This window comes from Schistocerca serialis, chromosome 9 (assembly GCF_023864345.2).
Source record: "Schistocerca serialis cubense isolate TAMUIC-IGC-003099 chromosome 9, iqSchSeri2.2, whole genome shotgun sequence".
Classification (NCBI taxonomy): Eukaryota; Metazoa; Arthropoda; class Insecta; order Orthoptera; family Acrididae; genus Schistocerca; species Schistocerca serialis.
Genome location: NC_064646.1, coordinates 177595634 through 177622894, shown reverse-complemented (window position 1 = coordinate 177622894; position 27261 = coordinate 177595634). Strand labels below are relative to the sequence as shown.

General features: G+C 40.5%; 1 protein-coding gene across 1 annotated transcript in view; it reads left to right on the top strand.

Moving 5' to 3' along the window:
• Positions 1–22194, top strand: part of LOC126418496 (nuclear speckle splicing regulatory protein 1) — a 59884-nt gene extending 37690 nt beyond the window's left edge. The window contains exon 6 of the mRNA XM_050085281.1: positions 20830–22194. Coding sequence (XP_049941238.1) covers positions 20830–21266 — 437 coding nt within the window. The 3' untranslated portion in view covers positions 21267–22194. The remainder of the gene's footprint in view (positions 1–20829) is intronic.
• The last annotated feature ends 5067 nt before the right edge of the window (positions 22195–27261 follow it).

The window sequence follows — 27261 nt, the reverse complement described above, 5'->3', positions numbered from 1 at the left end:
GTGAACTTGTGTTGATGTCTTCAGCATCAAATTTTTCTGAGATGATCCTGACAGAACACCTGTAGGATGCTATTGGTCATAATCTCCACACTCACAAACCACCAGTTTGTAATTTAAATGATTTTCGTGACATGTGTGTAGATCTCCAGTAATATTGTACCTCCAGAAATCTCGCCAAATCCATAACATGCAGAATTGCTGCTGTATTGCATCCCAATATGTGCTACTGAGCAGGTGGAACAAAATTGACAGATTTGAAGGTAATTTCGGGGGTACCCCAAGAAAATGTAATAGTGGGGTGGCGATTCTTCTGGAATTATCGGGGAATTAAATTTCACGTGGAAAAATTGGGGAAATCTCAAAGAATTTCAGGAATTTTGTAAAATCTCAGCGAATTTGTGTTTTGAACCTAACATTGAACCTAGGAGTAACCATCCAGAGAAATGTAAAATGGAATGACCAAATAAAAAAAAAGTAGTAGGAAAAGTAGAAAAAGCATATGCTAGACTGAGATTCATAGAAAGAATACCAAGGCAATGTAACTCATCCACAAAAGAAATGGCTTACAATATGTTTGTTCAACCGATTCTTGAGTATTGCTCATCACTTTGGGACCCTGAACTGGTAGAAGTAATAGAAGAGATAGAGAAGATCTAACAAAGGGCAAAGTGTTTCATCACAGGGGCATGTAGAAAGTGCGAGAGTGATCCATTGAAGCTCAACAAACTCGAGCAGCAGAGGTTACCACAGAGGCATTGCGCGTTGTGTAGTCATTTACTGTTGAATTCTGAGAGAGTACATTCCAAGAAGAGTTGGACAACACATTACTTCCTACTACATATATTTTACGAAATGGCCACAATGAGAAAATTAGAGCTGCTATCATGTGGCTTGTGGGGTATTGATGTAGGTACGGTCATAATATTTTGGCTCATCAATGTATTTCAATGTCTCGGAACAGTTTTTTCACACTAGAATTGATCAGGTTCGAGTTACAAATGACAGGAAGATTCAGTTCGCTATGCACTCAATTACAGATTTTAGAAAACAGTGACATCCAGGACTATACATAAATGATTTTAATCATACTGTGAAATGTTATGGCTCATTTAAGAGTTGTAACTGTGTCAGCAACTTCACTAACAGTCTGTCACACTAATGCTTTTCGTGATGAAGTTTACCTGCATTTTTCCTTACCGTCATCCTCTCATAGTTTCTTGAAGTTGTCGATGTACTCTGCAACGCCTGTCCTTGTACCATGTGACTTCTTTTCCATCTGCAGAGGATCAGGGGCCATAAGAGAGCTCACATCTATGCCATCTCACTACAAAATGACATAAATGCTTTTTGAATTACCTTACAACATTGGGTGCACAGATATCTTATCAGGATAGCATCTCTGAGGTGAATCCCACTACAGTCCAGAAGAGAAAGTAATGACATTTCTCTTCAGCTTCTTTCAACTGTTTCTGGGCATTATCATTGTAGGCAGCACCTCTTGTTCCCTGCCTTCCAGAACACCGCCAAGCCATGATGCCAAAGCATGGGCAACCACTTCACAACAAGTGGACACCTCAATCGCTGTCGCTCCTTGGTGATGTTCTGTGTTCACATGTTTTGTTTCAACGCTGTACAATCATCAAACCAACTCATGCACTGTTGGAAGAACCAAGTACAGGATGTACATAAAGTCTGGGAACACTTTCAAATATTTATTGCTTAAGTACCAAACATCGTACAGATATCATACATATGTCATTTTGAAGAGAAACCCTGAAAGTTTTTTTTATGTATACAGCCACAGAGTAGATTGGTAATTTGCCAATAGTCAGTGCTAGTCACAAACAAAGCAAGTTCAGGTGCGGAGCAAGCTTCCTGTGTGTTGGAGTTCGACAAAAACAAGTGTGCTACAGCTGTTCAACAGATGTTTAGAACAAAGTACAGTGAGAAGCCACCAACAAGGAAGGCCATTTACCACTGGCACAACAAATTCGTTATGACGGGTTGCATGTTCCCGGCAAACAGAAGTGGACATCCCAGTGTGAGTGAAGTGAATGTGGAGTGTGTACGAGTGACATTCACAAGGAGTCCAAAGAAATTGGTGCGTCGTGCATCCTGTGAACTCAAAATGGCTCCAATGACTGTGTGGAAAGGCCTAAGACAGAAGCTGTCTATGAAACCATTCAAATTGGAGCTAGTGCAGAAGGTCAATGACAACGACAAAGATGCGTGTTTTGAGTTTTGTTCACAGTTGCAACAATTGAAAGAGGATGAGGATGGCATTGTTGATTGCTTAATTTTTTTTCACACTAATGGGAAAGTGAACAGGCATAATTGTCGAATCTGGGGTACAAAGCATCCACTCCACACGAATGCATTGAATTTGAGCGTGACTCCCTAACAATAACGTTTATTGTGCCTTATCACATCAAAAACTGTAGAGGCCATTCTTCTTCGCCAAGAGCGCTGTCACTGGATATTCCCACTTGGACATATTGCAGCAATGGTTGATGCCTCCAATGCAATCATACTCTCTGTTCATCTTTCAGCAGGATGAGACTCCACCCCCTTTTAATTGTGAAGTTCATGGGTACCTGAAAAGGGATCTGCTGCATCGATGGATCGGCCGTGCTACAGAAGGTGACAGCTGTTTCGTGAAATGGCCTCCCCAATCATCAGATCTCATTCCGTATGACTCTTTTTTTGTGGGGACACATTAAAGATCTGGTGTATGTACCGCCTGTACCATGTGATGTAGTAGAGCTCCGGGAGAGAATATGGAAAGCGACTGCCACAGTTGATGATGCCATGCTGGGATGGGTATGGCAAGAATTCGATTATTGTATTGATGTCACTCATGGTTTGCATATTGAATGTTTGGAAAAAAACTTTCTGAGTTTCTCTTCAAGATGCAATATGTATGACATCTGTACACTGTTTAGTTCTTGTGCCATAAATAATTGAAAGTGTTCCCAGACTTTATGTACACCCTATATATAACATTTTATGCATGATCATATTTTATCTGATTGTGAAGAAGAGGTGAAACATGTATTTCTAGATGAGTAATGTATTCCACCACAACTGTACAACACAGTTAAAGATTACACCCTTATCTTCTGGTGGCATCAATTTATATTGTATCTAAATCTTCTTTAAATTATTAAATACTTTGTTGTACAGTGTGATTCAAAAAGAATACCACAACTTTGAAAATCGAGAACTCTACAAAGAAGAAAAGGAGAGCTACTCTCTTTCTGTCATTGATTGAAGGAAGCTCTGAAGTTTCATTTGGTTGCTCATTTGGTCACTAGGAGTGCTGTTGGCCACATAACCTTATTTCTTTTGTCAGTACTAAGATGGCTCAACATGAAGCTTTTTGTGTTATTGAGTATGGCAGAAGGGAAGCAACGGCAGTTGTTCAGTGTGAATTTCAAATCAAATATAATGTTCAGCCTCCTGGATAGGTGCTGTATTGTACATTGGTATAAACAGTTCACAAAAAAATGGTGTTTGTGCTACGGGAAAAGTTCCAGACGGCCACGCACGAATGATGAAAATGTTGGCTGCATTCAGGAAGCATTTGCTCAAAGTCGACCATTTGGAGAATCCTACGGAAAAGGTTAGTATTGAAACCTTATTGTCTAAAATTGTTTAAAGTCCTTTCTGAATCTAAAATGGTGAAAAGGATTGAGTTTTGTGAGTTTGTTCTTGAGCAAATGGACACAAATAACCAGTGCATTTCGAAGCTAATGTTTAGTGGTGAAGCAACATTTCACACAGTAGGGAAAGTCAGTCAGCACAGTGTCCATATATGGGACCCTGAGAATCTGTGGGAAACAAGTCAACTTGAAGGTGATTCACCTAAGGTGAATTTTTTCTGTGCCATTTCAGCCAGTGAAATTTTTTGTCCTTTTATCTTTGAAGGTACAATTGTAACCGGGCAAAAATATCTGGAAATGTTGCAGAATTGGCTGTTCTCTCAACTCGAAGAACAAGTAGATAAATTCATATTCCAGAAAGATGGTGCACCACCCCATTGGCACTTACCTGTATATGCCTATTTGAATGAAAGGTACCCACAGCAATAGATCATCCACCAGGCAGCTTGTGACAGAGCACTTCATAACTGGCCTCCAAAAACTTCTGATGTCAGCCGCTGTGAATTATTTTTCTGTGGGTTATGTTAAAGATATGATGTTTCGACCACCTCTACCAGCTAACACTGTGGAACTAAAAGAAGGAATAACTGGAGCTATCTGGACTGTTATCCTGGAGATGCTACAGAGAGTGTGGAACATGTTCAAGGTTGAAGTCGCTCGAATGTCTGCAGGAGGTCATAGTGAACATTTACGAACTCATTTTCTACTGAAAAAGATCTTTAGTAAATACTCTCACCACTGATTAATTATCCAAGATTCCCTCTGTGGTGTCACCGCCAGACACCGCACTTGCTAGGTAGTAGCCTTTAAATCGACTGCGGTCCGTTAGTATACATCGGACCCGCGTGTCGCCACTATCAGTGATTGCAGACCGAGCGCCGCCACCCGGCAGGTCTAGTCTAGAGAGACTCACTAGCACTCGCCCCAGTTGTACAGCCGACTTTGCTAGCGATGGTTCACTAACTACATATGCTCTCATTTGCATAGACGACAGTTTAGCGTAGCCTTCAGCTACGGCATTTGCTACGACCTAGCAACGTGCCATATTCAGTTACTATTCTGAACAGAAAATATTGTGAATCATGTACCATCGAAAGCGACGTTCATCATTAATGGATTAAAGTTAAGTATGAAACTAATTACGTCCGATTTCTGAATTCTAATTCCTTTGCATGTTCCAGACCTCACGTCAGTATAGTTCTTCCCTCCTCATGCCAGCCTGCGTGAGCTAAAACACGTGCATTTCGGCCTCCATTCCTAACATGGTGCCTTGCTAGGTCGTAGCAAATGCCGTAGCCGAAGGCTACGCTAAATTGTCGTCTCTGCAAATGAGAGCATATGTAGTCAGTGAAGCATCGCTAGCAAAGTCAGCTGTACAACTGGGGCGAGTGCTAGTGAGTCTCTCTAGACTGGACCTGCCGGGTGGTGGCGCTCGGTCTGCAATCACTGATAGTGGCGACACACGGGTCCGACGTATACTAACAGGCCGCGGCCGATTTAAAGGCTACCACCTAGCAATTGTGGTGTCTGGCGGTGACATCACACCCTCATCTTTCTTTGATTAAACACAGATTTTCAAAGTTGTGGTATTCTTTTTGAATTACCCTGCACAAAGGTAAAACCTCTCATTTATGAACTGGAAGAAACAGTTTCAGATGTTTTTCCATAAATTATTTCTGTAATTCACTGTTAGCTTTTAATAGCTCTTTAGATAAGTTTTCAAGACACTGTGTTTATTGCTAGTATAAAATTTGCATGTGGAATGCAGTGCTTACTGCCATTATGGAAAATCCATGAAATAACTTACATTAACTGAGCATAAGAGAAAAATAAGATACCAATGTTACATTTGTTTCGGGGTGAGATTGATTATACTGTTTAGTCCATGGGGATAAGAGCATGATAATGGATGTACCATGTTTCTTGTAGTTTTTTTTAGCCAGCTCATTGGGACTAGAAATAAAGAACTTGTTTGGTTGTACATGTATACCAACCAGAGACAAAATAACTGCACTATTCCACTGAATCATTTGTCATGACTATTTGGATTTGTTACCAACTCTATTCATCCTCCGCATTCCAATCTAGGAACTAATTACATGTCAAAATTTGATATTAATTAATAAAGAGGGAGCATACATAAGTAAACACTTGTAGATGTTCGCATCATGTGGCTTTTTCTCCATTCATCATTAGTACTCATTCTCAGGTGTTACATATATACCATATTTCCAATATTTCGGGTATATGTCTTCCTGTTACACAACAACCAAATTTGTGGCAACTGATGAGCCACTTCATGAAAACTCATGTAAGTAACCACCATATTTTTTCTGTTTTTATGATCGTCCTCTCCATCTTCTAAGTATGCTACCTTAATTGAGGAGTATTAATTGTAGGGACTCAAGACCGTTGATCACCTCTCATGTCTTGAAGCCCAGAAAAGCTTATATCCCTTATTACCAGTTTGCCAGTACTGTGGCCAGGAAATCATTCATACCTCCATCCCCACAAAGCTGCCGACTGGTAGATGCAAAAGAAAATTAGCCCACAGGAGAGATATTCATACCCCCCTTGAGTTTCCTACAGCATCATTTTCAGGGTGAAGACGTGGCTGGAGAGGTAACATTCACATCAGGCATCTACCGGTGACAGGGCTCCCTTTAGGGAACCCTCTCCTTGGGAATCTATAGACCCAAAAACAGCCAATGGGTGATGGTGATTCAGAGAGTGTGTCCTAGTGTTGCCTGCTTGATAAGATTGACACCTTACTCTAACAACCCCCTCCCCCCTTTCTGCTCCTTGGAGATTTCAGTGCACACCATTCCCTGCGGGGTAGTAGTGTGTCATCTGGTAGGAGCGTCCTGATTGACCAACTTCTTTCTTCTCAGTAATGATACCCTACCCATTTGAGTGCTGCCAATGGCATCTTTTCAGCATTTGACCTTAGCACCTCTTCTCCCAGTCTTGTTGCTTCACTACAATCATCAATATAAGACCATCTTCATGACAGTGATCATTTTTCAGTGATCCTGCCACCTCTTTTTCACTGCTCAATAGGTCCATTGCCTCATTGGGCTCTCTGAAGGGCCAACTGTCAGCTTTATGTCTTTGCCATCACCTGTGTCTTCACTCCATAAGATTGTATCAATGAGATGTTGGAGACATCTATGATGAAATAACCCTTTTTGCGGACCCTGTCCACTGGTGGTAGTATTGTTGACCAAAGCCATTGTGACAGCTGTTTACCTATTCAGGACCATCAAAAAGCCCAGAAATGTGAAATGTCTCAAGTGATATCATTCATAGACCTTCCACATTACGTTTAGGCGGCTCTGTAAAATGGCTCACTACGTAATTAAATGCAGGAAGAAAGAATGCTGGGGACACAACATCTCATCGTAGGTGGTGTATGCATCTTCATTCCAGGTGTGGGCTAAGCTCCATAGTCTACTTGGCCACCAGAGTTCAAAAACTGTTCTGTTTCATGGTGATACTTCTCTCCATGCATTGATTCTGGCTGAACACGTGATTACTCACTGTGTCACAGTGTCATTGCCCTTATCTTGATTGGCTACCTTTCAGACATACAAAAGACAGGATAGCTTCCCCCCTTCCTGTAACCCTGAGTTATATAATAAACCTTTTTCTGATTGGTAACTGCTTCAGCCTTTAGACGTGCCTCATTATGCAGACCCTTGCCTTGATTGGATTCATAGTCAGTGGGCCAACATACTCAAGATCTCAACTCATATTTGGCTAGAAGGCATTTTCCCTTTGCAGTAGAGAGATACTGTCATCATCCCAACCCTTAAATCAAACTTCACAAATGGACATTGCTGACATTCAAGAAATGTTCTAAACAAACAATTATCTTGCATGAACACTGAATGAAAAATGGCACTCCATCAAGATCAAAGGTGAACTCCTTGCGAATTACAAACCATGCAGGATGTTCAGCTAGGTATCCACTCTTATGAGAATGCATGTAGAATCATGCTGGTGTAATGGGTTGATGAGAACTGAGAGCTTAAAGGTGGAAGACAGGTCAATACGCAAGACAGAGATTACTACTAAAACATCGTGCAACAAGTTAATAAGAGTGGAAAGCTAAGTGCATTGTAAGTAACAGAGGTGGGAAGAGGGCAGTTAAAAATACACTCCTGGAAATTGAAATAAGAACACCGTGAATTCATTGTCCCAGGAAGGGGAAACTTTATTGACACATTCCTGGGGTCAGATACATCACATGATCACACTGACAGAATCACAGGCACATAGACACAGGCAACAGAGCATGCACAATGTCGGCACTAGTACAGTGTATATGCACCTTTCGCAGCAATGCAGGCTGCTATTCTCCCATGGAGACGATCGTAGAGATGCTGGATGTAGTCCTGTGGAACGGCTTACCATGCCATTTCCACCTGGCGCCTCGGTTGGACCAGCGTTCGTGCTGGACGTGCAGACCGCGTGACATAAATTTTCTCAGCATGTTATAGTCTTAGGTGGAGATTTCAATTTACCAGATATAGACTGGGACACTCAGATGTTTAGGACGGGTGGTAGGGACAGAGCATCGAGTGACATTATACTGAGTGCACTATCCGAAAATTACCTCGAGCAATTAAACAGAGAACCGACTCGTGGAGATAACATATTGGACCTACTGATAACAAACAGACCCGAACTTTTCGAATCTGTATGTACAGAACAGGGAATCAGTGATCATAAGGCCGTTGCAGCATCCCTGAATATGGAAGTTAATAGGAATATAAAAAAAGGGAGGAAGGTTTATCTGTTTAGCAAGAGTAATAGAAGGCAGATTTCAGACTACCTAACAGATCAAAACGAAAATTTCTGTTCCGACACTGACAATGTTGAGTGTTTATGGAAAAAGTTCAAGGCAATCGTAAAATGCGTTTTATACAGGTACGTGCCGAGTAAAACTGTGAGGGACGGGAAAAACCCACCGTGGTACAACAACAAAGTTAGGAAACTACTGCGAAAGCAAAGAGAGCTCCACTCCAAGTTTAAACGCAGCCAAAACCTCTCAGACAAACAGAAGCTAAATGATGTCAAAGTTAGCGTAAGGAGGGCTATGCGTGAAGCGTTCAGTGAATTCGAAAGTAAAATTCTATGTACCGAGTTGACAGAAAATCCTAGGAAGTTCTGGTCTTACGTTAAATCAGTAAGTGGCTCGAAACAGCATATCCAGACACTACGGGATGATGATGGCATTGAAACGGAGGATGACACGCGTAAAGCTGAAATACTAAACACCTTTTTCCAAAGCTGTTTCACAGAGGAAGACCGCACTGCAGTTCCTTCTCTAAATCCTCGCACAAACGAAAAAATGGCTGACATCGAAATAAGTGTCCAAGGAATAGAAAAGCAACTGGAATCACTCAATAGAGGAAAGTCCACTGGACCTGACGGGATACCAATTCGATTCTACACAGAGTACGCGAAAGAACTTGCCCCCCTTCTAACAGCCGTGTACCGCAAGTCTCTAGAGGAACGGAGGGTTCCAAATGATTGGAAAAGAGCACAGATAGTCCCAGTCTTCAAGAAGGGTCGTCGAGCAGATGCGCAAAACTATAGACCTATATCTCTTACGTCGATCTCTTGTAGAATTTTAGAACATGTTTTTTGCTCGCGTATCATGTCATTTCTGGAAACCCAGAATCTACTATGTAGGAATCAACATGGATTCCGGAAACAGCGATCGTGTGAGACCCAACTCGCCTTATTTGTTCATGAGACCCAGAAAATATTAGATACAGGCTCCCAGGTAGATGCTATTTTTCTTGACTTCCGGAAGGCGTTCGATACAGTTCCGCACTGTCGCCTGATAAACAAAGTAAGAGCCTACGGAATATCAGACCAGCTGTGTGGCTGGATTGAAGAGTTTTTAGCAAACAGAACACAGCATGTTGTTATCAATGGAGAGACGTCTACAGACGTTAAAGTAACCTCTGGCGTGCCACAGGGGAGTGTTATGGGACCATTGCTTTTCACAATATATATAAATGACTTAGTAGATAGTGTCGGAAGTTCCATGCGGCTTTTCGCGGATGATGCTGTAGTATACAGAGAAGTTGCTGCATTAGAAAATTGTAGCGAAATACAGGAAGATCTGCAGCGGATAGGCACTTGGTGCAGGGAGTGGCAACTGACCCTTAACATAGACAAATGTAATGTATTGCGAATACATAGAAAGAAGGATCCTTTATTGTATGATTATATGATAGCGGAACAAACACTGGTAGCAGTTACTTCTGTAAAATATCTGGGAGTATGCGTACGGAACGATTTGAAGTGGAATGATCATATAAAAATAATTGTTGGTAAGGCGGGTACCAGGTTGAGATTCATTGGAGAGTGCTTAGAAAATGTAGTCCATCAACAAAGGAGGTGGCTTACAAAACACTCATTCGACCTATACTTCAGTATTGCTCATCAGTGTGGGATCCGTACCAGGTCGGGTTGACGGAGGAGATAGAGAAGATCCAAAGAAGAGCGGCGCGTTTCGTCACTGGGTTATTTGGTAACCGTGATAGCGTTACGGAGATGTTTAATAAACTCAAGTGGCAGACTCTGCAAGAGAGGCGCTCTGCATCGCGGTGTAGCTTGCTTGCCAGGTTTCGAGAGGGTGCGTTTCTGGATGAGGTATCGAATATATTGCTTCCCCCTACTTATACTTCCCGAGGAGATCACGAATGTAAAATTAGAGAGATTAGAGCGCGCACGGAGGCTTTCAGACAGTCGTTCTTCCCGCGAACCATACGCGACTGGAACAGGAAAGGGAGGTAATGACAGTGGCACGTAAAGTGCCCTCCGCCACACACCGTTGGGTGGCTTGCGGATCAATGTAGATGTAGATGTAGATGTAGACGACGCTTCATCCAGTCCCAAACATGCTCAATGGGGGACAGATCCGGAGATCTTGCTGGCCAGGGTAGTTGACTTACACCTTCTAGAGCACGTTGGGTGGCACGGGATACATGCGGACGTGCATTGTCCTGTTGGAACAGCAAGTTCCCTTGCCGGTCTAGGAATGGTAGAACGATGGGTTCGATGACGGTTTGGATGTACCGTGCACTATTCAGTGTCCCCTCGACGATCACCAGTGGTGTACGGTCAGTGTAGGAGATCGCTCCCCACACCATGATGCCGGGTGCTGGCCCTGTGTGCCTCGGTCGTATGCAGTCCTGATTGTGGCGCTCACCTGCACGGCGCCAAACACGCATACGACCATCATTGGCACCAAGGCAGAAGCGACTCTCATCGCTGAAGACGACATGTCTCCATTCGTCCCTCCATTCACGCCTGTCGCGACACCACTGGAGGCGGGCTGCACGATGTTGGGGCGTGAGCGGAAGACGGCCTAACGGTGTGCGGGACCGTAGCCCAGCTTCATGGAGACGGTTGCGAACGGTCCTCGCCGATACCCCAAGAGCAACAGTGTCCCTAATTTGCTGGGAAGTGGCGGTGCGGTCCCCTACGGCACTGCGTAGGATCCTACGGTCTTGGCGTGCATCCGTGCGTCGCTGCGGTCCGGTCCCAGGTCGACGGGCACGTGCACCTTCCGCCGACCACTGGCGACAACATCGATGTACTGTGGAGACCTCACGCCCCACGTGTTGAGCAATTCGGCGGTACGTCCACCCGGCCTCCCGCATGCCCACTATACGCCCTCGCTCAAAGTCCGTCAACTGCACATACGGTTCACGTCCACGCTGTCGCGGCATGCTACCAGTGTTAAAGACTGCGATGGAGCTCCGTATGCCACGGCAAACTGGCTGACATTGACGGCGGCGGTGCACAAATGCTGCGCAGTAGCGCCATTCGACGGCCAACACCGCGGTTCCTGGTGTGTCCGCTGTGCCGTGCGTGTGATCATTGCTTGTACAGCCCTCTCGCAGTGTCCGGAGCAAGTATGGTGGGTCTGACACACCGGTGTCAATGTGTTCTTTTTTCCATTTCCAGGAGTGTAGATGGGAAACAAATGAAAGATGTAGAAAACTAAAATGGAGTGAAGCGAATAGTAGTTACAGTGAAGAAAAGCTGAGACAGAAGAAATTAACATAAATTAAGGCCAGATGGGTGGTGAGAACCAAGGACATGCAGTGCTAGTTCCCACCTGCGGGGTTCTGAGAAACTGGTGTCTGGAATTGATTGTTTTCGTTGTTAGCATGAAATTGCCTATCCTTTAAGGTGTAACGGCAGATAGAATGATAATATGTTTTGTAGGTATTGAAAAAAAGTCCAAAGGCTGAATTTGTCCAGCGGTTCCAGGTGGTATGAATTGCAGTGTCACTTTTCGGGAGGAATAGTTTGTGCTAAAGGAGTATGATATTTTTAAGCAGAGCAGGAGCCAGACAAAAGCAATTAGTTTGACCAGCTATTAGCCAAAACCAGTGCTCACGCAATAGTTGTAGTTCTCTTATGCCTATTTTCCCATCTTACTTCTTGTGACGTAAATATTCCCTACTGGCTTTGCAAGAAGGAATCATAGGGACAGAGCACCTCCAACATCTTGCAGCACAATAAATAACTTTTCAACCAATTTCCAGAGTAATGGTAGGCATAATTTTATATGATTGCATTAAGACATTGATGTTAGTTTATCTTGATGCAGCTCTCTTGGTATCTCAGATTTCCATGGTTCCTTTCATATTTGTTTGCTCTTCAAATCCCGATAAGTTGGAGTTGAAAACAAATTCCTTACTTAATGATGAGGTAAGTTTGTTTATCTCATCTACAAATTTTTGGGCCTATTCCGCAGTTTGTTGTGCATTGTCAAATCAATGCTTTGTTTGAAGTTTTTTTTGTCTTTGTCGTCTATTGCTTCCCTTGAAATCTCTGTAATTTATGTTGTGCACAATTTCATGTGCATAACATAGTAGGTCACTATCATGCACATGCTGTAAATTGAATCAGGCATCCTTGAAATGTGCAAATATCAGTTTTTGTAACAAGTGCATCTCTTGAAAATCCATAGTTTTCATATGCACTACACAGTCATTGCTGCAGATTTATTCGGTTTTTTTAATTAGTTTAAGCCACTGAGGCAGTCCATCGGCAGGGCCAAAACAACTTCATTTGGTGGTATTGAATGTATTATGAAATTTTGTCAATAATTCATATATTTAATAAGATATTATATCAAATAAAACATATAGGGAAGGGTATGTGCGGACACTTTTATGTGACAATTGTAAGTCGGGGGTGTTTTGATGTATGGTTGCATAAGAATACTGGTGGAGGTCGGGCCTGAACTACCATGCTAACGACAATGGCAGTCTCAGCTAACAATTGTGCTCTAGCCGTTACTGAATGGTTTGTGTACTCCTCTTTGCTCTGAGTTGTGCTTGTTGGTTTTCCTTTCCTTATTTTGAAATGAGTGCAGAGAGCAGTCTTGCTCTGTCACAGAGTTCGAATTCGACTCTCGCAACACCAGATAGAATCAGCGATCCGTATGTCCATTATTATGTCACTTCTGCCTTCTGCCTTCCCAGGAGCACAGAACACAGACGTAGCCTGCCAGCCCTGTGGGAGGTAGGTGTGGCTTGTCCCCCCACACTGCTCTTCTACCTTGGACAGCCAGAACTCCTTGTTTGTTTAAGTTCTTAGCCGACTGCCAGAAAAGTGTCCAATCAAGATGAGTGCCAGTATGAGAAATAATAGAGTGTACATAAATTATTTGAACTTGTAATCTGGACTTCGGGAAGCAAATTTAATCAAATTACCAACATTTAAAACTAAAAGCGTTGTACTCACTAAAAGCAGCAACTCCATGACTTTGGGAAGACAGCTTCAAAACAATTAGTTGGAATGATATTGGAAATCTATTTGTCACTCCTTCTTGTTGACAAGTCTATTACTCTTGAAGTGAAATATTCAGTCTTAACACGAATGACATTTTACAGGATTGCGTCCCTAAAGCACTCAAGTCATTCTTCTTTCATGGTGCTTTGTTGAAACGTCTTATTCTCTTGAGCATTGGAAAGCACCGCTCAGCTTCTGATGCCGAGATAGACATTGTGATTAGCAGTTTCAAAACTTTGTCTCCTCAAAATTATTACAGAGCTCATTCTTTAAAATCAGCAAAAGAAACAGAACTATGCCAGAAACTGCCCTCAACTCAGGCCTAGCATAGAAGACTTGAAGCTCACCCTTCAACTTTCTTTTTTCCGGAAATGTATAAGTGTCTGTACTTTCAAGGTACTTGTCTGGAAAATTTTTGACGTATTTGTCAGACTGGTTTACATCAAATAAGTTGGCTGCAGTGAGGTGTCCAGTAAACTTAAAACACAATTTTATTACAGATAGCATGGCATCACACATTTCCAAACCATCTCTCTCTTCTTCTTTTTTTTTTTCATACATATTAAGAATCTGTGGCTTCTTGGCAGGCATTGCTTCATCATTTTCAAGATTAACTTGTTAATGATGGAGTCCGTGCCATCACTGCTTCAAAGTTCTGGATGTCTTGTTTTGCTTTGGTCAGTTCAGTTATCTTCTTCTGAAACTGATTAAAAAGTATGTCTGCATGAGGCGTTATCTTATAGAAATGTGATAGCCAGAAAATGAATTAGTTTTCTTGCAGTCTTTGTTTGTATGAATCAGCTTCCTCAATGGTAGAAGCTAATTTTGTGCTCTCACTTTTTTCAGTGACTTCCATAGCAGTAATAAGATCTTCCTTGTTTTCATAAACATGTGTTACTACTCGCGAGTGGTAATTCTATCTTGTGACACAGTCTTATGGGAAAAGCTTTTTTGAGTAATGCTGTGCAACACTTTTGATCTCAGTGGCGAGTTAGAAAAGAAAGAGGAAATACATGAAAGATGTACAAAAAAGATGTGGCCTTTGCGATTAACACAGGCTGGCATAGACATAAGTACGTTGAACTGGTGCTCATAACAATGGATGTAGTTTGCATTAGGGTATTTGTCTTTCATTAATTTCTGAACCCAATTCGATTTGCCACTCGTCTACTAGTTTTGCTCAATCATCATCAATTAATGATTCAGTTTCACTCATAATTCTCTCAGATATAGTATGAGCATTCTGACTTTCTGGATTAACAAATCTCCCTCGACAACATAACATAAAACAATAACCAATTGAAATTTGAAAGTCACACCTGTTTCTTCAATCACAATTATTGCAACATAATTCTCACATTTTCTTTCATGGTACACTTCGTCGAACATGCATTGCAGTAGTTCGTTCTGAACAGTTTTAGAAATGCCTTTGAACACTGATACTTGACAGAGATGGACTTGAAATCTTTATCCAGTTCTGCACTGAACTGAATTAGCTCACAAAAAAAACCCTTATTTTGAAAGGCAGCAGATTCACCGTGGCCCCTGAGAGCCAGTTGCAAAGCGTCACAGAACCAAATACAGTTTACAATTAAATTAAGTATATATCCTTTTCTACACATTTGTTGTGGCTGTCAATTGTTTGTCTATATTGTGAATTTAATTTCGCTGAATATTGGTTTTGCCTAGAAATGAAAGACTAAGTGCATTATTTATGTGTCTCTTTGACATTTCGTGTGCTTTCATTGTAGACCATATATACCCAATATCAGTTGTTTTGGTCTTACACCACTAAACATTTCCCCAAAATAACACACAAGGAAAACAAAAAAAAAACAGTATTGTTTTCTTCCATTTGCTATTTTGGTAAATTTCCGAATTGAATGTACGGCATCAATTTTTTGTTTGCTAGTGTAGATATAGGGTCCTATCGCTAAATGGCATTTTTAATACAGTTCTGTATGAACACATTGTAGTTATTGTGATGTCTGGTAACTGAAAGAGTATGGTTGTGTGCACATTGTTATCAGTAAGTGAAAATTCAGTTAACTGTGAAAGTAGCAAAATCAACAAAATAAGTGAGTTATTAAACGAACACAATGAGTATAAACAGAAATACTACACTGTTGTTTGGAAAATAGATTCTCAATAGATGGTAAATACATTAGTTTTTTTGTTCTGTACCAATAGCCTTGCTGTTGTGAAGTATACAAATATTGAAATAATGCCTCTTAGTTTCAGAATCTAAGGGCATAATTGTATTCAAATTATAAGTAGCTATTTATAATTATCTTTAAGTGTATTATTTCTGCATTTGATTTAATTAAGCATTAATTTGCATTTACAAATGCATTGGCATTAATTTGCAGAAAGATTGTAACACTGGATTACAAGAAGTTTGAGCTCCCCAATGTCTTCCAACATGGTCGTTCGATACGGTAGAAGATCATGCTTCTGTAGCTTCTGCACTTAACTGCTCTCTGGCAGGAGGAACACAAAGCTCTAAGTCAAAGCAGCTGTGACTCCACCTCTGCCGTAAGAAGCGTGTAGAAACTGATGGCCGAGCCTTTCACACAGTGCTTGTGAGGGCAGACAGTGCCAATCTGCAGTTGACTCCAAGGTTCAGAAAACTAACATGAGAGCAGGCATGGCAAAACAATGTTTATGTGCAATTCACATAGATTTCTCTCTCTCTTTTTCACACAAGTGGTGCCATGGCACAGTGGCGCTACCTCAGAAGCTGCCCCAGCTGCAGATGATCTTCCATGTACGTAATTATATTTAGTACCCGTTCCTTGGACAAGGATTGTCCTTCATTGGAGACAGGATTGGTAGCTCCCTATCCAGCAAAGATGATGATTTATATGGCTTGATAACATGTTTCAAACCACTTTTGCTTGTTAAGCATGTATCGTCTTCAATACCTTCGCTGCGCAGTGCCAATGGTACTGTTACCGACGACTGTGCGGCTAAAGCGGAGTTATTGAACGCAGTTTTCCGAAATTCCTTCACCGGGGAAGACGAATGGAATATTCCAGAATTTGAAACACGAACAGCTGGTAGCATGAGTTTCTTAGAAGTAGATACCTTAGGGGTTGTGAAGCAACTCAAATCGCTTGATATGGGCAAGTCTTCAGGTCCAGATTGCATACCGATTAGGTTCCTTTCAGATTACGCTGATACAATAGTTCCCTACTTAGCAATCATATGCAACCGCTCGCTCAGTGATAGATCTGTACCTACAGATTGGAAAATTGCGCAGGTCGCACCAGTGTTTAAGAAGGGTAATAGGAGTAATCCATCGAACTACAGACCTATATCATTGATGTCGGTTTGCAGTAGGGTTTGGAGCATATACTGTATTCAAACATTATGAATCACCTTGAAGAGAACGATCTATTGATACGTAATCAGCATGGTTTCAGTAAACATTGTTCTTGTGCAACGCAGCTAGCTCTTTATTCGCACGAAGTAATGGCCGCTATCAACAGGGGATCTCAAGTTGATTCCGTATTTCTAGATTTCCGGAAAGCTTTTGACACCGTTCCTCACAAGCGACTTCTAATCAAGCTGCGGGCCTATGGGGTATCGTCTCAGTTGTGCGACTGGGTTCGTGATTTCCTGTCAGGAAGGTCGCAGTTTGTGGAAATAGACGGCAAATCATCGAGTAAAACTGAAGTGATATCAGGTGTTCCCCAGGGAAACTTCCTGGGACCTCTGCTGTTGCTGATCTATATAAATGACCTGGGTGACAATCTGAGCAGTTCTCTCAGGTTGTTCACAGATGATGCTGTAATTTACCATCTAGTAAGGTCATCCGAAGATCAGTATCAGTTGCAAAGCGATTTAGAAAAGATTGCTGTATGGTGTGGCAGGTGGCAGTTGACGCTAAATAACGAAAAGTGTGAGGTGATCCACACGAGTTCCAGAAGAAATCCGTTGGAATTCGATTACTCGATAAATAGTACAGTTCTCAAGGCTGTCAATTCAACTAAGTACCTGGGTGTTAAAATTACGAACAACTTCAGTTGCAAAGACCACATAGATAATATTGTGGGGAAGGCAAGCCAAAGGTTGCGTTTCATTGGCAGGACACTTGGAAGATGCAACAAGGCCACTAAAGAGACAGCTTACACTACACTCGTTCGTCCTGTGTTAGAATATTGCTGCACGGTGTGGGATCCTTACCAGATGGGATTGACAGAGGACATCGAGAGGGTGCAAAAAAGGGCAGCTCGTTTTGTATTATCACGTAATAGGGGAAAGAGTGTGGCAGATATGATACGCGAGTTGGGATGGAAGTCATTAAAGCAAAGACGTTTTTCGCCGCGGCGAGATGTATTTATGAAATTTCAGTCACCAACTTTCTCTTCCGAATGCGAAAATATTTTGTTGAGCCCAACCTACCTAGGTAGGAATGATCATCAAAATAAAATAAGAGAAATCAGAGCTTGAGCAGAAAGGTTTAGTTGTTCGTTTTTCCCGCGCGGTGTTCGGGAGTGGAATGGTAGAGAGATAGTATGATTGTGGTTCGATGAACCCTCTGCCAAGCACTTAAATGTGAATTGCAGAGTAATCATGTAGATGTAGATGTACTCCTTATGAACATTGTCAGGTGTATATGGCACCACACATTCCACTGACACATCTTTCATAAATGCTAATATTTCACCTGCCACTTCTTTCTCACTCTGAGAGATTTCTTGAGTTCCTTTCTGATGAAATGCCAACTTTGGCAACTGTTGTTGATATAATGGAATGTTTGTTTTGTACATCATTGGCATTGCTCTGCTTTGTATCAACACCACTAGCACTGTAGCACAGTTGTGAGTTATTCGTAGACTAAGCAGTTCAACTATACTCTGTAGCCTCATGCTGTGCTCACCATTGGATACCTACAGTCCTGCCTCCTGTTGCCATTAGTAGCCAATATTGTGGTTTCTTAGTAGGCAATATGTAGGCCTTCGAGTGCTGTGAACGACATTTGCCTTTTGCAACCTCACACTTGAGGTGTTCCTTGTTAGCTCTACAAATAAACTCAAGTTTTTGGGTGTTATTGTTGATGGACAGCTGTCATGGAAAGAGCATATAGATCATATTTGTAAGGAAGTCTGTACAAATACGTACTTACTGAAAAGAGCCTTCCTCGACCATGGTACCTTGAGGCAAATACATATCGGTTTGATAAATCCAAATCTACAGTATGGTTTTGAGATGGAGCACCAGCAGCCTATACAGAGAGGCTTTTTTAGACTTCAGAAAAGGCAGTGAGAGTGGTAGCTAAAGTAAATGAGAGAGGGAGGGCAGGGAGGGGGGAGGAGAGGGGGGCGGGTGGGGGGAGGAGAGGGGGGCCGGGGGGGGGGGGGGGGGGGAAGACTTGCAGAGAAATTTTCATGAAATATAAAACACTTCCCATCTACTCAACACACATCCTGCAGGCAACGATGTTTGTGAAAATAAGTCCGAAACATAATATAATGAACAGTAACATACGTAATTACAGTACATGGGGAAGAGAAAACTTTCAGCTAATTACAAGTAATATAAAGGCTGCAGAGCATTGTCAACACAAAATAGGAACAATTTTAAATGTAATCTTGAAAGATACTGTAGTGTGTATTAATGAAAAATGCTGTTATTCAATAGGAGATTTTAGTTTGTAATGACTCCTTAGCATATGTAACTATTAAGTTTTTTTAACAAAAAAGAATAATTTCTGATCTTTACTCTTTATCTCAATGTGTGCATTTATCTTTAACTGGTTTGAGAAGTACAATTAGTACACTCTGAAAACTGGTATATGGACAGCAAAACAATCAATAAACAAATACAGTAGAGCATTGAAACTTCCTGGCAGATTAAAACTGTGTGCCGGACCAAGACTCAAACTCAGGACCTTTGCCTTTCGCGGGCAAGTGCTCTACCATCTGAGCTAACCAAGCACAACTCACACCCCATCCTCACAGCTTTACTTCCGCCAGTACCTCGTCTCCTACTTTCCAAACTTCACAGAAGCTCTCCTGCGAACCTTGCAGAACTAGCACTCCTGGAAGAACAGATATTGCAGAGACACAGCTTAGCCACAGCCTGGGGGATGTTTCCAGAATGAGATTTTCACTCTGCAGTGGAGTGTGTGCTGTATGAAACTTCCTGGCAGATTAAAACAGTTTTAAGGAGTGCAAGTTTTGCAAGAGAGCTTCTGTGGAGTTTGGAAAGTAGGAGACGAGGTATTGGCAGAAATAAAGCTGTGAGGACGGGGCATGAGTTGTGCTCGGTTAGCTCAGATGGTAGAGCAATTGCCCGCAAAAGGCAAAGGTCCCAAGTTCGAGTCTCTGTCCGGCACACAGTTTTAACCTGCCTGGAAGTTTCATATCAGTGCACACTTCGCTGCAGAGTGAAAATCTCACAGGAGAGCATTGATTATCTGAGCCATTTGAGGGCATGGGTGTTTGGAACACCAGTTTATTCTCATAATCGAACTGTATACTTGTATTTACCAATTTACCAACAAAAAGTACATATATTTATAACAATAAAGAATCTCTTTTGTTATTACAAAAGCAAGTGCAATAGGAGTTCTGTAATATAGCCTATTTAATGAAGTATATGTATACATTTGGCATGTCCAGTGGAAATGTATGGCCTGTCAAAGCAAGCCCAGTCACTCACAAGCAGCTAAGTCTCATATTTTTTGCGAAAAGATATCTGATTCTGGTCACTTTCATTTTGAGATTCAAATCAACAAAAGACAGTATCTAAACATGTAAATGCTTTTGGAGCAGCTGAAATATTTTCATTTCCTGGACCAATAGTTGATGAGATATTGGTGGCATCAGTGCATTCTGCACTGAATTTGCAAACTTATTTCAGTGCTGGACAGAATAGCCAATGATAGAAACAAGAAAACTGCCTAAAACACTATGAAAACAGTAATACCAACTGTTGATTAAAGACATATCAAAGCATAATAGAGATACACAAAGACAGGTGTTCGATAACGAAGTTTCAGCAACTTAGTTAATTCTCTTTTGATATAAGCAGTGGAATGTGAAAATTGTTGCAGATTGGTAGGACATCCTTAGGCTTAAACACCAGAGCCTTCAGGATGCCCATAAGGGCGGTACTCTGAGGAAACCATGTTCCCAAAACTCTGCTGCATAGAGCTGAGTGAGATTTCAAGTTGCACATCATGTGTTCACATATCAACAGTTCCAAAAATGTTGACCGGCATTATTTAAATGGGAAATATGCAAAATCCTGTACTAATCAGATTACCTTTTAGAGAACGAAATTTTTCAACCACATTTTTACATAATTTCTATGTCTGTTACAGGCGACGCAAAGCGCATGATGGTTCCTACTGAAAGACAATACAGAAAACGCCGTGCCTCTTCTTCTGATAGAGAAGATACTCACACCAGAAAGAGAACAGTACCAACCTCCAATGGTGATAAAAATACTCTTGAATCGGACAGTTCGAGTTCCCCTAGTGATAGCTCGAGTGATGACTCGAGTGATTCAGAAGAAATTTCAGAAAATGTCAGCAACAACAAAGACAAATGTGAAGCTGATAAAATGGAGGCTGTTGCAAAAAACTCAAAGGAATTGGACACAAGCAAACAAGGAGATAAGAAAGTCGGTGAAGAAACTGTAGAGACTACAGAGCCTGTTCCAAAGTGCAACATTTGGGAAAAACGTACAGTTGGACCCCTATTTGAAGCTGCATTGGAGCGATACTATGCTAGGAAAGCAGCAAGGCTTGCTGGGTGATAATCTTTTGTGTTTTAAAACATATGAAGCTACAGCTGTTGTAGATATTTCTATGCACAGATTTGAAATTTGTTTTGTTTACTATTTTTGTGCATGCTTGATAACTGTTAAGAGACAACATTGTAAATGACCGACTGGCTGGTGAATACAGGGAAAAAGTAGTTTTCCCATTACAAACAGCTAGCGGTAACATGACAATTTCAGTTCCTTCTCATTTACTATTTTTTTCCCTACAGTAGTGTTTCTTTTTTATCTGTCGTCCCACCCCCAGAGTACTTAGCATGTTCTTTCATGCTACCTCTATCTTGGAATTCTAATTTTAACAAGTGCCTTCAGAAAATATGTCTGATCTTGACTTTTATGTTGACTTTATAACTTTTCACATCTGACATCGTTTCTTTTTCCATAGACACTTACAGATCTTTTGTATAAACCTTGTAATTAATTCTGTATAAAAAATATACATTGTCTTTCTCTTCTGTTATTTTTTACTGTATTTTGATATATTTTATCATTACCTCTTAATTTACACTGTTACATGCTTTTTACTGGACCTAAACTTTTCCTCATTCTTTTCTTTAATACTTCTAGTTTCTCTAATTCATTTCTAGGCATTCTGGTTGCACTACTGCATTGTAATATGTTACTTTTTGTATTTCTTAATATTCAATGTCAGTTGTTGATATTTTTAGTTATACAACACTGTCTTCATGTTGTGTGTTCTTTCATCTATCTGTGTATTGTTTCGGTATTTTGTCTCACTGCATTGTTGCAGGCAGTTGTGCCAAAAGAAATTCTGCCAAGTCAGTGGAAAGATTTAACTAAAGAATAGTACAAAATGTGATCTATATTGTATGTCTTGTAACATATCAAATTAATGAAGAAAATGTACAGAACATAGATGTTAATGAAAATTGCTTGTTTTTTATTTTTGTTGCTGTACTACAATTGATAAACAAAGAAGAATCATTGTTTTGTTATGTTACAATCTAATGTAATTAAATACAAACTGTAACACAGATATCGAGTGTCAAAAGATAAAAACTGGGAATGAGGTGCAGAAAGTGGAAAGAGGTGAGGGAACAGATGAAGTCCAAATCAGCTATATCACAAAGCAAGCGGAACTCAAGCTTTTGAATCAGTCAGTTATTTTTCCATCAATGACTACTGAGTAGATTGGCATAGATAGAGAGCTGTTCGAAGATGATGCAGGTAGGCAAGAAAAAATGAAGCTGGTCAGATTGTGTTTCAGTGGTTAAAGAATCCCGACTCCTCAGTGGAACACAGTTTCCAACAGCTAGTTGGGTTTATCCATCAAAAACAGTAATAAGGAAAGTGCCTTATTGGTCGAGAAGACAGTATTATGGTGGAGCTGTAATAGGTTATCAGCTTATCAACCACCTTAATTAATACTAGTGTCTTTGAAATTTGGGGAAGAACTCTCCTCACAGACCCAGTAAAACTTTTATTGCAGTTCTTTAAACGCTGTGTTAAATTGTGTTTGAAAAGCACACATCATCCCTACTTTATAGACTGTATCAACAGATTTTTTTGAAGGCTGTATTTAAGGGGCTAGTTATTACATTATGTAAAGATAATTACAACTGGAAAGTTCATTTGTGTGCATAGGTAAGTGGTAATTTTGTTTCAGACAGCACTGAATGCATGAATATATAGTTTTTGGTGTCCAAATGTGATGTACAGGGTGATTATAATAAAAGTTAAACTTTCAAATTGCTTTTGAAATTACACCACTGGTCAGAATGACATCAAATTGCAATGGAATATTATCGGAGAGAGTGGAAAATGTGTGGTAGAAGAAAATTGATAGTGTGAAAATTGATCAGTAGATGACACTGTATGTGTCAGAATACGTAAATGAAAACACGTCATGCGCATGACCCATTGACATTGGCATAAACACGCCAGGTATACAGCTTTTCCTTCTTTCACGTCTGCGACGTTCGACATGACTGTCTCAATGCAGGATCCTTCTCTGCTTGTTAAGTTGTATTACAAGAATGATGACAGTGTGCATGTCGCTCAGCAGACTTTCTGGACACTGAAGGGTTTGAAAAAAGGCATTGGTCAGATGATTGCCATAGATCTGGAGACAATTATTCGGATATTCAAAAAGATGGGTTCTTTTGATGTGCAACCTGGTAGAGGGAGGAACTGAATTGATTTGATGTCAGTGGAAGCAGTGGCCACAGCAATGCAGGAGATGTGTGGCTGTGTGCAAACATGTAGTGCACAGATAATTGCCCAAAAATTGGACATAACCCATGAGCATGGTGCGTAAAATCCTACGAAACATCCATTCAAAATTACCCATATGCACGATTTGCTTCCTGTTGACCTGCCATCAAGAGAGACCTTTGCTTTAGATTTTCTTGCTCGCTTGGAAGTGGACAATGATTGGCCGTGAAAGATTTTGTGGACAGACGAAGCCCACTTCCACTGACAGGATGTCAGTACACAGAATTGTCGAATGTGGGCAATGGAAAATCCACACGCAAATCAACCAGTACCATTTCATCCTGAAAAGGTCAGTGTGTGGTGCGGGTTTATGGCATCGTTTATCATAGGGCCATGTTTTTTCGAAGAAACAGGTGCTTCCAGTCCTGTTACCTGTACCGTCACTGGTAAGTGCTATGAGTGCCTATTGCACAACCACGTCATTCCAGCTCTCCAACAGCATGGATGTGTGGATGGGATTATTTTTATGCAAGATGACGCACCTCTGCACGTTTCAAATCCAGTTAAGCAGCTGCTGAAGTGAAATGCTATTGCAGAAATGCTAGCAATATCAGCCACCATTTCCCTACAGCTTGGTCATCCCAATCACCTGATCTTAATCCGTGTGACTTCTGGCTGTGGGGCTATCTGGAAGATGATGTGTGCAGTGTCCCGATTGCAAACTTAGCTGCACTGAAGGCACGCATTACACAACACATTCTGAATGTGACCCCGGAAACACTTCCATGAGTTGTGAAACATGCTGTTTCTTGATTTCAAGTTTTTGCAGAAAACGGTGGGCAGCATATTGAACATGTTTTGCACCAGTCACACGGAAATTAATAATCCGACTTGATTTTGATTGATGCTTTTCATGCGGTTTTTGGCCTCTTCAATGAAGATTAGGTAATGAAATTCATTTGGAATACGGTACAGAAAATGTATAGGAGTAATTGTGGGAAGTGACACATGGTAGATAATGATATTACAATTAAAAACCAACATGATTGATGCTTTTTATGTGGTTTTTGGCCTCAGCAGAGTTAAAAACTGATGTGATTGGTGCTTTTTATGCATTTTTTGGCCTCACGACAATTAAAAACTGATGAGAGTGATGATTTTTATGTGGTTTTTGGCCTCAGGACAATTACAAACAGATTTTTCCCATCTGATGTGATATGACCTTGCCGTGGGGGATGGGCTTATGTAACTAACAGTATAACACCTGTACACCTATGCACACAGAGTAGTACAGTTTAACATCAAACATACACCTTAGGCATTGTTGTATGATTCATTTGTCATTTGTAGTTGACCACTATTAAACTATGATGCTTACAGTGCCATCTGTTCCTACATTTTGTAACTATTTATTTTTCTTCTGCTATACATTTTCCCCCTTCTCCGATAATATTCTGCTGCAATTTGATGTCATTCTGACCAGTGGTGTTATTTCTACAGCAGTTTGAAAATTTAATTATAATCACCCTGTATTTTCAACGACAAATGGCCAAGGTAGATTATAGAGCAACTACAAATGACAATTTTTAGATCTGGCAGTCTGAATTGTTAAACAAGTGGTGTGTCCTAACAGAGCAGTCATACAATAACTGTGAAACATCCATCCCCTTCAGTGAAGATTAGGTAATGAAATTCATTTAGAATACAGTACAGAAAATGTATGGGAGTAATTGTGGGAAGTGACACATGGTAGATAATGATCTTACAAAATACTTTGCTGTTAAATATATGCCTACAGGAGTTTGACAGTTTTTCTTATTCAAGTGATTGATAATTCAAACAAAAATGATAAGAAATAGTTGTTAACATCAAATGTAATATTGCAGGAAAAGAGAAATGTGCTTAATTCAGGGATAAGTTGTTATAAGTTCTGGAACTGAAACTGTAACTAGTAAGTCCAGGAATCAAATGCATATAATATGCACAAAATTAAAACCAGAAAACAATGAAGCAAAAATAATCTCGTATATTATTAATTATTAAACAAAATCTATGACACAAAATGAGATGGAGTTACATGAATTTGGCTGAGAGAACTATGATAACGAAAGCTTTGTGTACAAATTTCGGTGAACTGTTTGTAGCATTGATAGAAAGCACAGGGATTAAAAATAAACAGTTTTGATTAAAATTCACTGGGTCTTCTCAGGCAGGCACCACAGGCATAGGTTTTTTCAAAGTATCAAGCAGAGGATTATAAAGAATGTTTTTTTTTAAATAATTATAATTCTTGTGTTTATGAGGCTACCTAAGAGGGTATTTAACTTATTTGATAACTTCGCAAGACCCATTTTGAGCTATCTTGGCAGTCAGTCAATGACTTTAGGGGAGTTATCAATAAAAGCTGCAACTCATTTGTGGCCCAGTTTGAAACTATTAAATGTGTCTCAGGTCTCATATGACCTGTCACTTCATTGGCAACTAGTTCTGTCTATTGTCTGGGTTTCAATTCCTGTTTTGGTATTAATAAAACAAATGACGGCATGTGGAAGTGAGAATTCTCAGTTTCTTGAGCTACCTCATTTTGTTCCAAAGGGGAATGGTAAGTTGTATGTTAAAGCAGTGTTGGTAAATAGTGTTTCTTTCACAAACAAGAAAATTTTACAAATTATGCAGGGATTTTTAAGCTAAAAGTAATAAATAATTGTATAGATACATATAAACACATGAAATGGTTTAGTGATAGTGTCCTCAGTGAACAACAGCCACAAGAAATGGTGCCGTAAGTGTTGAACAGAAGAAAATATTATCTTCTGACAATCAGGAGATCCTGGTGGTTCAGTGCTGTGTTGCAGGGGTCATTGGTATTTCTTGGCAATAATAGCAAGATGAAAACAGTACTGTCAGATAGGATAAAATTTCCTACCATTACTGGTGCACTTAAAATGGTCTAGAGAAAATGTCAAAATTTTTAATATGGCTGACTGCAGCAATTGTATGTAGATTTTCAGTACACAGTCAACTGTTTGCATAAGTTTAATGTAAAAAACCTGGAAAAGGTTTCAATACTACTATGGATATCTTCTTCAGAAGGAAAGTCACCTACTTTAAACAGATTTTATATGTTTATTTAATAAATGTGTAAAACACTTAATATTTGACAACACTGAAAAGAAGTACTTGGAATAAAACTGGTACTTAACATGATGAGCTAAGAGCTAAAGTCAGACAGTAGAAAATATGGAATAAAGTTGTCCGCGGAAACAATAAAAATTGTTACACAGGTAGAGCTTCTTAAAGAGCAAAATGCTATACATTTCCTAATGGTATGAATGCAGTTGGTTATATATGAAAATGTAGGCAGAGGAAAAATACATCACCAGAAAAACACCTACCAGTACTTAACACACAAGGGACTTCCAACTCAGTGCAGTGGTTAACTAGTATTACTGTAAACCTGCCAAGAATGATGTATGATCAAAGGGTATGGAGAAATCTATACATATATGGACTTAACGGCCAGCAGTAGTGCAAATCTTGCTCATGGATTTGCATTATGACTTGTCTGAATACTGATTTGTTGCAGTTCTCCATGTTGTCGTAGACAAGTCTCGTAGCCTCTACGTAACTACTGCAACCTACATCAATATGAACCTGCATACTATAGTCGATCTTTGCCCCTCTCCCCAACAAGCTTCCCTCCATCACCAAATTGAGTGCTCCTTGGTGCCACAGGATGGTCTTAAGAATTGAAACCTCCTTTTAGCAAGTTGTACCCTGAATATCTTTCCTCTCC